Genomic DNA, 15,425 nt, shown 5'->3' on the forward strand with positions numbered 1-15,425 from the left:
TACGATACAGTGTCCCTACATATACCCGCTGGTCATGCATGTATCCGAGACAATGGATCCCTTGTACCTATGCGTTGCGGGCATCTGCCCGCTCTAGGGGCGGGGGAGTTCTGACGAACGGCGGGGATACCGCCGGGCGTACTCCTGACCGCAGCAAGAGGCGGGTCCCAGGGACGCAATCGTACCCATTGGGCGGCAGGTTTGCAACCCGTACCCTAGCCTTCACTGGCCAAGGGTGGACAGGCGGCCACAACGCATAGGTACTGCGCCCTGCTACTCACCATTCCACCACTAGTGTACCCTTGCACCCCTCCTTCCGGTCATCGCCTAGCACTTCCCCTTGCCCCGTTCGCCACCGCTACTTCCCCACCACACCCCCCTAGTTAGCTCGAGCCTTGTGCTCACCATGTACAGCCGAACACCCACTTCTTACTCACGTCGATAGTATTTGTAGTTTAAGGCCTACCATGAGGCACGGCCTCGCAGGGCAATAAACGGGATCTAGAAAGAAAGAAAGAAACTTAAGGATCCTGTGCATGCGGCTTATATATCCGTAAGTTCGATAAGCAAACCACTGAACTCATGGATCACAGCTTCTGCCACTTGTAGACATATGCTACGCCCCCATCGCGCACCTCGCCCGTGCTTTACTGTGCAGGTCCAGTGGTTGTCAACCGTTCAAACTTTCGTCCCAATACGAAGGCCAAATTCCGACATATCAGCAAGGAGATCACTGCCACGATGCCGTCTAATCCAGGCCACCTGGGCGACTCCCTTAGAGGCACGATCACAGATTTGTGAGCATTCTATCTTCGGGGTGAGACCCAGTGCGTATCGTTACTCTGCAAGAATGCTGACGTTCATCTATCACATTCACGCACGTCTATAGCCTACGTCGGCCAAATTGCCTCCGAGAGGTGTCCGTTCTGATCGCGGTACCTTCGCGGAGATGGCGAATCTCTTCATCCAGATATTTCCTTTCCGACTCGACATCTCACATCCTCACACGCCTCAAAAGTCCAGGTTGCGGCAAAGCCAACAGCGCCCGGGTTAGGTCGTTGCGAACGTCGCCCGCGCCCAGGAAACTCCCGCGACCCTTCCGCAACCTCTGTTTTCCCCATCTCACAAGGCGGCCCGCGCGAAGGCAGCGATTCGTCTCTGCCGTTTGGGCGCTGACGTTCGCCCCCTGTCGGACCGTCTGGGGTTACTGTGCGGTACGCGCATGACCCTGGTCCACTGGTACTTACTTCTCACCGGCACTCCCCACCTGCAGGATCAATGCCCCTCCCCACTCCCGGTTTGACCCTGAATTTGATGATCTGGATGTGCGTCATGAGATCTGGATTGGAGTCAATCACGAGAAGTCTATCGACGAACCCCTCGGCGCTGCTGCAGTACATATATGATCAAGCACGTTCGGCTTTAGGGTGGCCCTTGGGGCCTGAGGGATCTACAGGGATGTCAAGAACACAGCCGGACCAGGGCCAGGGCATCCCTGTCGACCACCGTCATACCCGCGGACGTCTAACTGCGTAGCAAGTCTGTCGCGGAAGCCTGGTGCTGTGCTCGACCACAGTACGTGTTCGCGGCCTGTCCAATCCATCGCGACGCGTGCGTATCACATTAGTCCGCAAAGCCGACGGGAGCAATGATGCAGACTAGGCCTGGACGCTGTTCAACCCTGAATGGTGGGTTGTGCAACGGCCTGGAGTTGGCGTTGGGCGGTAGCTCGTGAGCCAGAAGCATCGTCTGTCCATCATCGCGTATGATGCATGTTGTGATGAAAAGACTTCCCAGTCTGGTGCCTGCCGTCTGACTGCATCAGTCTGTTGAAGTCCGCATTCGGGCGCCTTCCTGAACCGACAGGAGCATAACTTCGGACAGGAGCCGACATAAGCCATTGCAAGACATTCTAAGTGGTGCGAAAGCATGGGAATAGTCACACGAGTACAGCGTATCACAGGTCCAGTAGAGTGGTCTCATTTGCATATGTTCCGTCTCCAACAACTAACAGGACTAATATCATAGGTCCTTGTATTCCAGTCCGACTCGGGATGCTGCTTGGGAATGGTGTGCGTCTAGGAGAGTCCAAGAACAGTATATGCCGGGTAGTCCCCCATCCCCATGCCCCGCCGTACCTCCGGTTCTCCAGGACTCGAACCGCCCATGGCTCTCCGTCTCCTTTTCCAAATCACATCGACACGTCTACTTCTGCTCTTCCTCCGACCGTGTGGAGAAGCATCTCGCCTTAGCGCTGCGAAGAGGCTTCGTCGGCGCTCATAGAACGCGTACAGAGGGGCGGAGACCGGGGCCTTGCTTCCGATCGGAACCTGAAAGCCAGGTCCGGCGAATATGTAATCCACCGATGGAATGGAAGACCTCCGCAGTATTCATGTGGTACCGCGTGCGTTGCTGGTACGCGAGTGTGGTCGTTGTGGCGGGCGCGCGGTGCAGTGTGGGGGGAATACGTGCGTGGTATCGACGACTAGGGGTATTGTTGGGAAGACAGCGTATGCGAGCGAATTGCTGGGCCACATCGGAGGAGGGATGATAGGTGTTGTTGTTGAGCTGACGCGGATGCGCAATTGTGGCGTTGGTGCAGCGCGTCGCGGACGTTCAGAAGAATACGGGCGCGTGCGTCCCTGCAGTGTCGCGAATGATAGTCTGCGGGTTGGGTCGCGCGGGGCGGGTTTGGGTGGTCTCCGCGTTGGGCCTGCCGTTGGCCACATTGGTCGCGGTGGCTGAGGCACCGAAGAGATCGAAGAAGAACTGCATAGTGCTTCAGAGGAGGAGGGTGTTGTCGAAGGTACGAAAAGCTGAGAGCAAGTTAGGAGTGACGTATGACGATGAGGGGGACGTTGAGGTAGCTTCGCTGAGGGGCAGGTGCTGATGGATGCTCGCGAGCTTTATATGCACTGGGGGACAATGGACAGGACCTGTCAAGGACTGAGGAATGCGGCGCATTGGGATGAACCTTGGCTCGAAAGAAGTCATCATTGCGGTGCGCATCCGGACTGTGAGCGCAGGTATGTGCGGACGCATTCCGGGGGCCCCAAAGCCGATTACGACTCGCTCGGAGGAAGAGACCAGTAAAAGTCTACCGGACAGCCCCACTTACATGAAAGAAGCCGTTCGGCGGCATAAGCGAGCAGTGCCTCTGAGAGGCAAACATGCCGGGATTTGTAGGTGTGTGCGCTACTCATCAACACACGCTGTACCGTAGCACAATGTGATCGCGAACCATCATTCCCCGTCCGCTCACGGCGCTCAGAAGCATCGATATGACCCTCCAATGGGCCGCAGCATCTCAAGCGAGGTCAGGTCCGCCGAGAATTGGACAGATTGCCTAGAATACACGCCGACGTCTACAACGGCTGATCGTTCCCAACGCTTGATCGGAGCGATATGACTGGCAGACCGGACTATTTGTGTCCGCGAGGGTGGTGAGAGTTCGAGCCAAGCCGCTCTGTGCAGCGTCTAGAGCCTCCGGTTTCGACCAAAGATCTACGTTCCCGAATATGGCATTCGCACTAGAGGGATACCCGAGACCATACTCCGATGTCTCTGCACAACTCGGTTACCAGAATTCATTCGAGGCTCATGATCTGGAATGGCGTCGACGTATTTACAGAGATTGTTCGGGTGCGATTATTGACACCATCTGAGGAGCGCTATCATGGCGACATTAGCGACACCTATGTCTACCAACCTGCGTAATGCAGATGTGATGAGGATCCGTCCTCATAAGCCCTTCAGCTGATTCGCACAACTATGAGAACAACGTTCCATTTACACCCCACAACACCATCAGTATCCAGGGTGCCGAGCAGCTCGGGTCCGGTCCATGTCGTAAATCGCCGCGCCCCTGCAGGGCAGCCCGGCGGAATTGCCGTAAGGATGCCCTATACGAGCACAAGAGCAGACGTAGTCGGGGATCCTATAGGGATTTGGCCTACTGGACGGGCTATCGCGGGAAGCCAAGAAGGTACATTGAAGGGGATCGCGGCGCAACCTGCCATACTAGCCGCTAGTGCCAAGTCCCCGCGCGCGGGAGAAGAGGGCAGTGGCTGAAAGGGACCGGAGGCGCGTCATACGCCATTTAGAAGCGGAGTAGCTCCTGAGGAGGTCGGGTACAGTCAGAACGGTGCTTTCAGTGCGTCGGTGCCTGCTCTCAAGAATTGAAGACTGGACCTCCCGCACCGTCTCCGGCAGTAGACAATACCGCGTAGAAGAAGGGCCGCAAGTAAGCCAACCTCCGTTCGGGTGTCTGCCTGATCCTCAAGTTCTGATATCAGGTGAAGCAGTCCACTGCACAGTTATGAAGAAGCTATTTGCAGCCGGCGTCTGAGAAGACTTCGTTGAGCTTCTCTAGCGCTCCCAGCGTTCCTGCGCACATGGGCTTCGTTGTGCCTACGGGGCGGGTGCAGCCCCGGTGACTGGCGAATCGTCGATTAGCATCCATGCCGCAGCAGGCGACCTCCCTGAAGGGATGTCTCCCGCTGCTGCAGCGTGGATGTAGCGTGTACGTGTACAGGTACGTGTAGTGTTGTACTCACCACGACTCGCCTTGGGGGTCCCGTGGACCGCGGATGGAAAGGGGGGAGAGAGGCTGTAGGTGATCACGGTGCGTCCCCGTATCAATTGAGTGCTAATGGACGCGAGTGTCGTCCGCCGTGGCCTGGGCCATCATCGGGGATCCGTGCCGCCACAATAGCCTGAGAAGAGCAGCACCAAGCCAAGGACACGTTAGGTGGGGATCCGGCCATAACGCGTCCTGGAAGCCGGACATGCCCATTCCGTCGACCTTGGCCCCACGTCCCACAAGAGGCACATCGAGCGGTGGCGGCGGACTCGATCTAGCCTTGTAGTGGACGGGGATGAACGTGATATGTCCGATCTAAGTCTACCGCTCGTGTGCCATTAGGCACACTCGTACGGCGACCAATCGACGAGAACAAGGTGCCATGATCTTAACGACGCACCAGCTGGATCACTCGTAACTAGGTACCCGGTCGATTGGGGTCCACGAAACTACACCATGGACTTTGCACGAGCCCATATCCTGATTATAATTCGGCGCGGGATGTGAGATGGGATAGAAGTCGATATCATGTTGAAGATACCTGCCTGTTCATACGATAACGTGTTTGGTCTCGTCTTGGGTCCATCAATGCGCACCACTGTGAGGTTAAGTCACAAGAACCGCTTGGGTGTGTTTCCGGCGCCATGTCCCTCCTCCTTCTCCGCTTCTCCGGTGGCACGTCGCTTCTGGATCTGTCAGCGGGTACGGCTCCAGGCAACAAGGAAAGAAGGGTGGGCGTCATCGGGCATCGCCGCCTTTGGAGGAAATGTACGCCAACGAAGACAGAAATCATAATCAGAAGAACGGAAGGTGGATAGGTGGCCGGGCGTGTTGTTGACGTTCTGACCGATATGCACAATGTATATCCTGATACAAACCGCAGGAGAGGGAGATGCGATCCGGTCGGGGGCAGCATCCCGACATCGGCCAACGTGAAGAAGTGAACATCGACGTGTTCTGCAGCCGGTGATGACCTTTTTGATGGTGGAAGGGTGCAAAACGAGCGTCTATCGACGAAGGATGGCTGCGATATGCTCTGCTGGAAAGGCCCATACACGTTGCGTGATCCGGTCTCTAAACACTGGTCCGATGGGAAACGGGGTCAGTTGTGGACGATATCTGGTACATTCACCGCGGAGTCTCGGAAACTCTATCGTCCATGTGGTGGGGGATCGCGTACCTCTCACCGCCGCAACGGCCAGATGCGTGCGGAGACGAGGGTCAGGCTCATTCATCAAAGGATAGTAGTACACAGGCTGACAAACTCTGCATAGTCAGCTATCTCGACTCCAGTTCTGTCTTGACAGGCGCGTTTTTTCTTAAACAATCTCGACTATGATCTTTCCGCTGCTTTGCCCGTGTCAGCGCGGTGCAGCACGGTGGGACTATGGCTGACCTGTTATTATTCGCCTCCATCTCGCGATGCGCTTCCTGAATCTCGGTCCAAGGATAGACCTGCCAGACCAAAGTCAGCGATGCCCTAGGTATATGCGCATGAATTGAGGTCGGGGCACACCTTGTGGATATACGTGCGGACTTTGCCGTCGCCGGAAGCACCGGTGATGTGATCGAAAGCCTCTTTCTTGAACCTGAAACAGTCTCTGCGTCACGCGACGTGGTGCGGGGGAGAGCATAGTAGTTCTACCTCGCGACTAGATCTGCTTGGTAGCTCTCTGAGCGGGCACGCAGTGTCGATCCCTGGATCCTCAGGCGCTTATAGAGAATGGGGGCGAGATTGAACTTTTCCACTTCGGCGCCTGTAAGTGCGGATGATGTCTTCAGCATTCTAGACCCGCAGAGAACGCTGACACCATATTACCACTGAGGAAGGCCAGCATCGTCATACGCCCATCGTAGGCAAGTGAGTCGATATTCTTGTTCCAGTGGGATTGGCCGACGAAGTCAATGATTATGTCGACGCCCTTGCCCCCCGTAGTCTTCTTCACTTCTGCGGAAAAGTCCTGCTCCTTGTAATTCACAACGTGGGTGGCCCCACTGGGTAGCTGCAATAACATGTCGAGCTTATCCTTGGTAGATGCCGTCGCTGTGACCGTGTTACTGGGGATGTCCGATAGGATGATCAGTGCGGAGAAGCTTGTGGAGCGCGCGAGACTCACGCTCCGTAGAGTCGGGCCAGCTGGATTGCGGCGATGCCCACTCCGGACGCCCCGGCATGGATGAGGACGTCATCGCCCTTCTTGACCTCGGCAAGAACCACCAGTGCCTGGAACGCTGGGGACCACAATAAAACATCCGTGAGCAAACTGCACGAGGGGATACGATGCGCTGAGCCGAGCAGAAGACAGGCCACCCGCAGGTGCAACGCCCGCCGCTTCTATCCATGGCGCATACAACGCCTAGGCGATCACATACCTGTTAGGAACACCTCAGGGATACTGGCGGCTTCAGCCCAAGATAGGTGAGCTGGCTTCCTAATGATATTACCGCGCGGCGCGATAATGTATTCCGCATACGCGCCCTGGGTGGTGTAAGGGTTGTCAGCGCTTCTCTCCGGAAACATATCTTGACTTGGAAGCGTCAAGACGACGATAGACTCGCGGCCATGCGTATGGCGCACAAGCTATCGCACCTCCGACGTTATACTTACGCCTGCCGCAAGCCCTAAGACTTCGTCGCCTGCATACCATTCGGTCACGCCTTCTCCCACTTGCTCGACGTGGCCTGAGAACTCTACTCCGAGAATGGAAGATGCTCCCGGAGGCAGAGGGTAATGACCCTCTCGCTGGAGGATGTCCATGCGGTTTAAACCGAAGAACTTAACCTAAACCCAGGATAATGCACGTCAGCGATAGGGCGCAAGCTGCGTAAAGTGTTCCCAAACCTTGACAAGAACATTCCCCTGTCCTGGAACGGGTTTTTCGGCCTCTCCGAGATAGAGATTCTCGACGTGGCCCTTCCCGTCTTTCACAAGGATCGCGCGCATCGTACGTACGAGAGTAGAGGTTGAAAAAGAGCAAGGATGTGCACAGGGAGCCACGATCGGCCCTGCCGTGCACGCTTACGGCAGAACCGGGTAGCATGAGAGCGGTGACCAAGAATCTCACTGAGCCGAGGTCGACTTAGTTGGCTCAATCGAACCGAGCGGCTTCCGGCATCGCTCCTTCAGCTCAGTTCGGTTCAACTCATTAGGTCTCTGTTGCCATCTACTGGAAGGGCTCGGCTTTGGCAATTGCGACTACTTCGACCTCACGCTGATCTAACTCCATCATCTGCTTCAGTTATCAAGGATGTCTTCCTGCACAGCACGCGCACGGACAGCGAACGGCGAATGTAAGTGACAATCTTATATTGAACCTCATGCAGATGTTTTCCTGTCAGAACTCCCAAGGACGTCCATGTTGACTGGCTTCATCAGATCCATCCATGTTGCGCCGTCGTGCATCGTACAGCCGCCAAGCCTAGTGCCCCTGGGCTCCCGCTCCGACTTCTCGTGCATGATGAAACAAGGTATTGAAACACTCTAACACTGTATCATCGCCGCAAGACGCGCTCGGCTATATCCGCACGCCTCAGTCCATGGCAGGACTGCGGCGTGTTCGTCACGTCTTCTCCGACCACTGGCACAGGCGACACGTCTGCCTCATCACTGCGCCTACTTCGCTGCGCGCCGCGCGACTGATCGTCGTGCCAGATATGACAAGGCAGCCGCGACAGTCATCCAAACCTTGTGAGTTCCTACTACAGTCCCGCCGAGACCCGTCGGCCGCTGACCGGTCTGGTGATGTAGTGAGACAGGCTTGAGACAAACATTGCCTACCTAGTCAAACCTTGTGCTTCCTTAAATCTTCTTCAGCGCTGGTCCGAGCGCTTCATGCCCTTGCAATATTCCCTTTGGGGCTTGTGATGGTCCATCCCCAGTCATGTAGCGGCTAACTAGGTAGCACCATGAATAGGTACAAAACAAGTAAGACACGGCCGCCCGGCAGTATTGTCAGTTCCGCGCGTAGCATACACTCTGAATACCATGAGACACAGTGCGGAGGCGAGCCCTCCCAGTACTCCATCCTCCCGCACTAGAGTGTTTAATGATGCTTTTGCACAGCACACCGCACAATAGGCCCGTCAAAGTCCGACCGGAAGGCACGACTCCGGTGGCCCTGACATTGACTTCTAGATCTCACGCCCGCTCTTCCAAGGAGCGCCAGCCACGAGTAAGCACTGAAGACCTCACGATGCACTCAGCGACGCGCCCGCCGTAGATTGCCGTTCGCGATATTCTGGATGGCTTGGCTGCGTTCGATGCGTGTGGTGGCCAAATGTACCGGTGCGGCACTGTGATGGGTGTCTAAGTAGGACGAGTAGACCCCGGGCTTTTGCCCCCGCTGACCAGCTCCCGCAGGTGAGTCTCGTGTTCGAGGTACAAGGGGGCCCTTCTGCGTCTTTGGTGTCTCAGAATTGGACCCTGTGCGCTCGTCTCCAAGCTTCTGAAGCCTCAAGGCTTCTTATCGCTCATGCTTGGGCGGCTCACGCCGGTGCTTCGACTGACGTTGATCGCGTAGATACCTGTGCGCGACGGGACCGCGATGATGTGCGCTGCGAATGAAATGGCAGTTATAAAGAGGGTAGGGTCCGTTCGACAAACGTCACCCACAGCGAGTACTTGCTCCACCTTCGCTCCTTGAGCCTTGCGCTTGTGTCCCCTTGGTCCTATTCTTCCGTTCTCGTCTTCACAAGACTTTACTCGTATCCTCCTCCAAATTAATCCAAGGGACCTCTCTCTACACCACCTCAACACTCTAACAGCCATCTAATAGTCCTTCTGCACTATGTCGACCATGGCGTTCACTACCCCCGTTTCCTACTCGCAGCCCGCGACGAAGCCCAAGCCGGGCTCTTCCTCGCAAAGCGTCATTCGCACCAGCGCGGGCGCCGTCGTCCCAGTCTTCTTTTGAGCGCATCGCTCCAGCTCCGCCAGCCATCATCGTCCTTCGATGCATCGCACGATAGCTCGTGCGCAAACGTTCTACCATCTCGCACGCGGCCGCGTGCCCCGCAACGCTATCACTGCGACATCTTGCTCACAGCATCGTCGTCGCCGTAATGTGGCTCACCGCCGCGTAACCCCCCTCCCTCCCCCACCGAAGCGACCCTGCAACTCCCGCCATCGCCGCGGGACGCGCGCACAGCGCGTTTTCGAAGCCTCAGGAAGGGATGCTACTGACCCTTGGTGATCACACCTACACTACTACCAATATAGTAACTAGACCCCAACGTCGATCGTATTATTTACTGCTGTATTTATCGTCTCCACGTATATGCCGCTCATGGGTTGTACTCCTGTATTGCTGCACTCACATTCGTTCTTCTGAAGTACTTCATGTTTAGTGTCACACTCATCATTCTCGCTTGCGTAGCTGTACGTCCTTTCAGTCGCTATAATTTGTTCCCATCGCCGGCTAGTGCTTGACATCCTTCGTAATAAAGCGAACCGCGCATGAGCGCACGCGTTTCATTCTCGTACATGCATCCATTCCGATTTCCGTATCTGCTTGGAAGTTCATGATTAATCACCGGCAGAAGATACAACCACATACCACAAGGATCTATAGTACGCGCCCGTACCATCCGCGGGGTGGATGTACTGCGGGGGTCGCACACACAAAAACCACAAGTCAGGCTAGCTCCGAAACACGGCGTATCTTCAGCCCAGGATGGGAATATAGAATCTGCTCTAGAGAACAGACAGAAGCAGAGACAAATGAGCGATGCACGGGATCAAGCACGGAAGCCTCTCACCTGTACCAGGGTGGCGGTACACGAGCTCACCCTACTTGAAAAAGTCGCGCCGCACACTTGCGCGCGGCCCACCGAACAACTCCCAGTCCGGCCAAACACCATCGTCTTCGCGCCCCCATTCCTCGCGCCATTCCAGAGGCAAGATGGAGCGTGATTTGGAATGCCATATGCGTGGAATTATGGTGAATTCATCGACATGTTGGCGGATGGCAGCGAAGTGAGGCGCAAGGGTGGACTCGTCTTCGTTAGGGGTATGCGCGCACCGAAGAGCGACCCGCGCGATACGATGGTTGGCCTGGGCGCGCGAGACGACGGTGTCCCGGAGCGAGTGTAGGTTTTTCCCGCATCCCTGACAGTGAGAGATATAGAGAGCGGAAAGTGAGGGGCAAACAAGGTCCCCGTCAGCCCGCACTCGCAGCGTGTCAGCAAGATCGATCATAGTATCCCCATAATTGAGCACGACGCCAAGCACGCGTATTGTAGGCAGAGCGGAGAGAATAAGGGATAATGTCATGGGTATACGTACAGCCCAGAGGACGGTTATGTGTGCAAAGCGCGAATCGGTCCTGTCAAAGATGTCTACGAGGGTCTTGTACCGGACCAACGATGGCACTGTAGAACGTGCAATGGCATTGAGGCAATAGCCAGCGTGAGCGTTCATAGCTGCAGCAAGCTCAACTCGGAGACCCCCAACGATTCCGTCGTGGATGAAGCTCTCCTGCGGGAAAATGCGCAGGCGGGTGAAGTTTGGCGCTGCAGGTCCCAGGGGTGCAGGCAACGTAGACCATTTCGACTGCTCCTCGAGGATGAAATCGTCCACGCGCACCAGCGCATTCAAGGGTAGCGCAAGGTGAGCAAGGATCCATGCTGAGTTGGGGAAGAGGAGCGCAATCTTCCTCGCGTGCTTGAGCTCGACAAGATCCCAACGCCCATCAGGCGTGCTGGGTCCAGGCATGCAGTCGGAATGCACGCAGACCTCCTCGACCAAAGGACAGCGCCCGATAAGAGAGAGAATGTGCGGGAAGCTCGGGATGCCGACTATATCGTACAAGTTGAGCACGCGGAGATTCGGGAAATGGTCATTTGGTATGATTTTGGCGGTGTAAACCGAGAGCGAGCGCAGGCGCTCGGCCCCCCCTGGTGCGAAGAGGTTGTATCGGAGCTCGGGAAGGCGAGGCCCGCGAGGCCACGACTGTAAGTTGAGTGTACAGGTGAGGAGGTCGGGGGTAACGTGCGCGAGGAATCGCCGTGGGTCGTAGCGGCGCGACCAGAAGGTCGTGTCCATCATGAGAAGGTGCTGGATTCGGGCGGGATACGTCGCGAGGATATTCTCGGCGGCCTCGAGATCCCCCTTGATGATCGCGTGCAGGGGGGCGCCTTTGGAGAGGTGGAGGTGGTACTCTGGCGGCCTCAAGTCGTCGCACCCGCATATGACCCCGCACCAGAGCGAAGTCGTAGCAAGAGTGACAGTGCGCCAGTGGTGACAGACTTCTGTGAGACGGAACGCCTTGCGCCGCGAGGCGTAGTTGAAGACCCCGAAGGCGTTGTAATTGGACATGCCTTCGATCCGCACTGACTCGGTTACGTAGTGGAGGAAGATATTCCCGAGCAATTCCGGGGGTAGAGTGTTGATTTTTGGTAGAGTATTGAGGAGCGTACGAACGCGGGACGACGCATCAGAGAGAACGCTTGAGAGTTGTTGCAGCTGCAATGTAAGAGAAATGCGCGTGTGAGACATCGACAATCTAGGACAAGAGTAAATGAAAAGGCCCTCACGGTTCCGACATAGCTTGGCTGCAAGCTACCGATTCATCAGAGGAATGAGGATTCGAAGATCAATCAGTCCATACCCTGCGTCCGGTATCGCAAGATTCTGGATGCGATTTAAGAGGCTGAGGGCGTCACACAGCTCGTCGATCGCGCTTGCGTCCATGATCCTGATAGTTTACAATACCTAGAGTTTGGATACTCACGTCTCAAACACCTGGTCCTTCACGAACTCCTTGAGTGGAGGAGCTGCAACTAGAGAGGGGAGCGATATTAGAGTTTGAGCGAGAAGATGTCGATTACGGGCGCAGAAGCGCGTACTAAATACAAGTAGCATACTTACAAAGAACATTGTGACGTAGAGTACAAAGGAGCTACAAAGCGCCATTGAGTGTGAATACAACGGAAGATGACCAAGATACGATAAGCCCTGTTTATTATAACAACCGAAACAGGCGCTTGTTAACGTTCTCACGCCGAGCCTCGGAGACAAAGGCAGCGAGTGCTACCATCGAATTTGCTTCGCGTACAACTGTACAAGGCTTTCAAGACGCACATCCTACACAGCTCTTACACGTCCCACCAAAACTTTAAAAACATCGTGTCGTGACGACGACCCCCACGATGGTCTCCAACAGTCCCTCGGGATCCACCTTCACCTCCTCCGTCCAATACTTCACGCGCGCGACGTAGCTGCCCACGGTGTTCGCATCGTCCACGAGCCGCGTCTGGTTCGCGAACGCCGGCACCTCGACCCCGTCTCTGACCCACGTGATCGCGTAGCCCTCTTCAACACCCACGGGGGCGTCGCGCAGGTGCGCGAGCGGGACGAGCGATAGGTCGAGCACGCGTTCCGGCTCGAGGGTGGATTGAGAGCAGGACGGGGTGAGAGAGTCCACGAGAGAGACGCGCCGGAGGAGGGCGTGCCAGAGGCCTTCGACGCAGGCTTTACAGAAGTTGGGCGTCGTGACGATGCGCATGAGGCAGTCTTCGTTCGTCGGGCGGTATGTCGTCTCGTTCTTCTCGGAGAAGCTGTGGGTGGAAGTTCGAGTCGAGTCAGATCGGTTCATGTTGAGCGGGAAGGAGGCAGATGGGTAAACGTAACGAGACACCGATGTCCGATAGAAGTGCTATCTCCGGTGGAGCGGCAGATTGCACTTTGAGGCGGTTGAGTAAGAACGCGAAGGAGTCAGAACGCACGTTGGGTAGAGGCTGTAATGGCCGGGTGTCGTGACAAATCTACAGCCACGAATGCATGTCAGCGCACATCCGCCGGAATCCCGATGTGGGCGGGCGATCGGGAAACGGCAAATACGGAAGGAGTGCTTACTCGTTCTCGTCTCCGAACTCCAGCACCTCCACACTACACAGCTGCGCCTCGCCTTCCCTCTTCTGATTCTTTAGCTCAAACGTAACCTCATGCTCGCCTCCGCTGAGCGTGGAGTTCAGCTTGACGTCGTAGTGCCATCTGTCGACGCCAACGTCCGCACGTGGCGCCCAGTGTAGGTCCTTCCCGTCAAGTGAGACGACAAGGTCCGTGGCATTGGGCAGACCGGAGAGGGAGAAGCGGACGAGGTGCCAGGCGTACTGTCCAGAGGAATTGAACCTGGTCGACCACGGGGCGGAGGTGTTGAGCAGCGTCCAGGCGTAGTCTTGGAGGGGCATCACGGCGCGCTCGACGCGAATGTCGTCTTTGGGCTTCACGGCTTCGGCTGCCCCGTATACGTGTCCATGGTGATGCTCGGCATCGTCATGGACGTGGGCGTGGGCGTCGGGAGCGGGCGAAAGCCAGTGCGTCCAGGGTATCCCGGAGGTAGTTGTGTTGTGTGCGGCGTTTACGCCGAAATAGGCGAAGCCGCCGTCGTACTCTTCTCCGACGTCGATGACGGAGTGGCCTAGCTCGTGCCTGCCGAGTATCGATTTCCTGTGGGATGGTGCGATGACACTGAATTGTGTACGTACCGCAGGACTAGTGGACCGTTGGCGAGAGATGGTGTGATTACCCTGTTTGGTTGGTACCGCGATAGCAATGTTCGTTCATGCCCTCTACGATCATCATTTCGGAAATGGAACTGAAGACTCACGTAAATTCACCGCCGAGCCCTGAACGTGGAGATCGCAGTGAACGCCGCCTCGTAATGTCATGTGGAGAATGCGCTACGTACCTCCGTAAAGAGGATCGTTGCCTTACGTGCAACATAGTCAGCGTTCGGCGAGTGGAACGACGCGAAGTTGAGTAGACGCACCCATGAGAATAGGGTAGTCGCATTGTGTCCCAAGAGCATCGCAAGCCTCACGCGCAACTTCAGGTTTGCTATAGTACACTCCACGAAGTTCGGTGCCAGGGCGGTATAGTCCGAATACCGTGCTATCGTCGTTCGGAGTAGGGGTCAGCAGAGGCAAGACCTATAGAAAAGTGACAGACTTGCTCCTTAGGCTCGCCGCCGACGCCAACGCCGCTCTGCGCATTATATGTAAGGGAAGTGTTGCACATGGTCAGAAACGTCATTACCTCCTTGCTCGGAACGAAGGCGGCCCAGAAGTTGAGGAGCGGCTTGACGGTGTAAAAGGTCTGGTTGCCCGAGATGTCCTCAGCTAGGCGGAAGGCGTCATCGAGGAACTTGTCCTTCTCCTCCGCCGTGTCTACGGGATGCGACATCATATGGAAGATCCCACACTACATAACAGCATGCAACGATGAGACTCACAGCCGTCTGCAAAGAAGACAAGGTCCACACGGTTGCTCGAGTCCCCGGACGTGATGAGCGGGAAGACTTCGAGTTGTGGAGAAGTACTTTGCTGGGGACGGAGCACGGCCTGGCTTGCATCATAGGGAGTGGCCGTAGAGCGGATGAGGGTATGGAAGTCCCAAGTTTCTCTCGGCCCACACAGCGATTCTGCACGCTCCCAGACGTCCTCCTCTGTCTCAGCTATGAACTGGGTTCTCTCTTCGCCCGTTTCCAAAACCTTGCTCTTCAAGTATCCTGACTCAGGAAGACCTCTGAAGTGCTGAGTATCGTGCAGCGCGAGGTGCGAGCATTTCAGAGTGTCTGAGTCGCGTTGAACGATAAGCTCATACGGTCGTTCGGTGACGTCTGCCGCAGAAGCAGAAGCAGCATAGAGACACAGCCCGAGCAAGATGCCAAACAGAACGCGCTTCATCTTGATGATGATGGCAGTATGGAGCAGAGATCCTGAGTATCAGGGGCGCATGTGGTGACCGTGGTCGTTGCAGTCCTTGTGAAGCAGGCTGCAGCCGTGGACATCGTCGCGGGCGGTGAGAACGACGCGGTTCACGCGACACAGCAAGATTGGCCGG

At 56.2% G+C, this 15,425-nt stretch overlaps 5 protein-coding genes across 5 annotated transcripts; all 5 read right to left on the minus strand.

The window, feature by feature from the left end:
* Nucleotides 1-1,992: 1,992 nt before the first annotated feature.
* On the minus strand, nt 1,993-3,142 carry DICSQDRAFT_180960 (uncharacterized protein). Its single transcript, XM_007366133.1, has 2 exons — nt 3,119-3,142; nt 1,993-2,769 (listed from the first exon to the last, which is right to left on the minus strand). The coding sequence occupies exon 2, from the start codon at nt 2,727-2,729 to the stop codon at nt 2,391-2,393; it is 339 nt and encodes a 112-aa protein (XP_007366195.1). The 5' UTR covers nt 2,730-2,769; nt 3,119-3,142; the 3' UTR covers nt 1,993-2,390.
* A 2,759-nt stretch (nt 3,143-5,901) lies between these two features.
* On the minus strand, nt 5,902-7,526 carry DICSQDRAFT_127330 (quinone oxidoreductase; the record flags this gene model as incomplete). The annotated part of the gene is made up of 9 exons (XM_007366134.1): nt 5,902-5,929; nt 5,979-6,037; nt 6,099-6,171; nt 6,228-6,339; nt 6,402-6,640; nt 6,700-6,814; nt 6,956-7,163; nt 7,191-7,364; nt 7,425-7,526. 9 exons carry the CDS (start codon nt 7,524-7,526, stop codon nt 5,902-5,904), a joined length of 1,110 nt encoding a protein of 369 aa, XP_007366196.1.
* Nucleotides 7,527-7,775: 249 nt separating this feature from the next.
* On the minus strand, nt 7,776-8,454 carry DICSQDRAFT_136936 (uncharacterized protein). Its single transcript, XM_007366135.1, has 3 exons — nt 8,331-8,454; nt 7,959-8,270; nt 7,776-7,873 (listed from the first exon to the last, which is right to left on the minus strand). The coding sequence occupies exons 2-3, from the start codon at nt 8,037-8,039 to the stop codon at nt 7,790-7,792; spliced, it is 165 nt and encodes a 54-aa protein (XP_007366197.1). The 5' UTR covers nt 8,040-8,270; nt 8,331-8,454; the 3' UTR covers nt 7,776-7,789.
* Nucleotides 8,455-9,969: 1,515 nt separating this feature from the next.
* DICSQDRAFT_136937 (uncharacterized protein) lies at nt 9,970-12,136 on the minus strand. Its single transcript, XM_007366136.1, has 4 exons — nt 12,116-12,136; nt 10,340-12,044; nt 10,138-10,274; nt 9,970-10,088 (listed from the first exon to the last, which is right to left on the minus strand). The coding sequence occupies exon 2, from the start codon at nt 11,895-11,897 to the stop codon at nt 10,371-10,373; it is 1,527 nt and encodes a 508-aa protein (XP_007366198.1). The 5' UTR covers nt 11,898-12,044; nt 12,116-12,136; the 3' UTR covers nt 9,970-10,088; nt 10,138-10,274; nt 10,340-10,370.
* A 458-nt stretch (nt 12,137-12,594) lies between these two features.
* Nucleotides 12,595-15,313, minus strand: DICSQDRAFT_106608 (uncharacterized protein). The gene is made up of 10 exons (XM_007366137.1): nt 14,815-15,313; nt 14,619-14,749; nt 14,536-14,567; nt 14,353-14,474; nt 14,272-14,292; nt 14,191-14,209; nt 14,069-14,110; nt 13,437-14,012; nt 13,307-13,345; nt 12,595-13,138 (listed from the first exon to the last, which is right to left on the minus strand). Exons 1-10 carry the CDS (start codon nt 15,266-15,268, stop codon nt 12,697-12,699), a joined length of 1,878 nt encoding a protein of 625 aa, XP_007366199.1. The 5' UTR covers nt 15,269-15,313; the 3' UTR covers nt 12,595-12,696.
* Between the last annotated feature and the right edge of the window lie 112 nt (nt 15,314-15,425).

The sequence above is a fragment of the Dichomitus squalens genome (assembly GCF_000275845.1).
Source record: "Dichomitus squalens LYAD-421 SS1 unplaced genomic scaffold DICSQscaffold_16, whole genome shotgun sequence".
NCBI classification, from domain to species: domain Eukaryota; kingdom Fungi; phylum Basidiomycota; class Agaricomycetes; order Polyporales; family Polyporaceae; genus Dichomitus; species Dichomitus squalens.

Coding starts and splice junctions, on each gene's coding strand:
- DICSQDRAFT_106608 (XM_007366137.1), bottom strand. CDS start 15,268: ATGAAGCGCGTTCTGTTTGGCATCTTGCTCGGGCTGTGTCTCTATGCT. Junction 14,475..14,535: donor GTCGGCGGCGAGCCTAAGGA/GCAAGTCTGTCA, acceptor GAACGACGATAG/CACGGTATTCGGACTATACC. Junction 14,293..14,352: donor CGACTACCCTATTCTCATGG/GTGCGTCTACTC, acceptor GTTGCACGTAAG/GCAACGATCCTCTTTACGGA.
- DICSQDRAFT_136937 (XM_007366136.1), bottom strand. CDS start 11,897: ATGTCCAATTACAACGCCTTCGGGGTCTTCAACTACGCCTCGCGGCGC.
- DICSQDRAFT_136936 (XM_007366135.1), bottom strand. CDS start 8,039: ATGCACGAGAAGTCGGAGCGGGAGCCCAGGGGCACTAGGCTTGGCGGC. Junction 7,874..7,958: donor ACGGCGCAACATGGATGGAT/CTGATGAAGCCA, acceptor ATTGTCACTTAC/ATTCGCCGTTCGCTGTCCGT.
- DICSQDRAFT_180960 (XM_007366133.1), bottom strand. CDS start 2,729: ATGTGGCCAACGGCAGGCCCAACGCGGAGACCACCCAAACCCGCCCCG.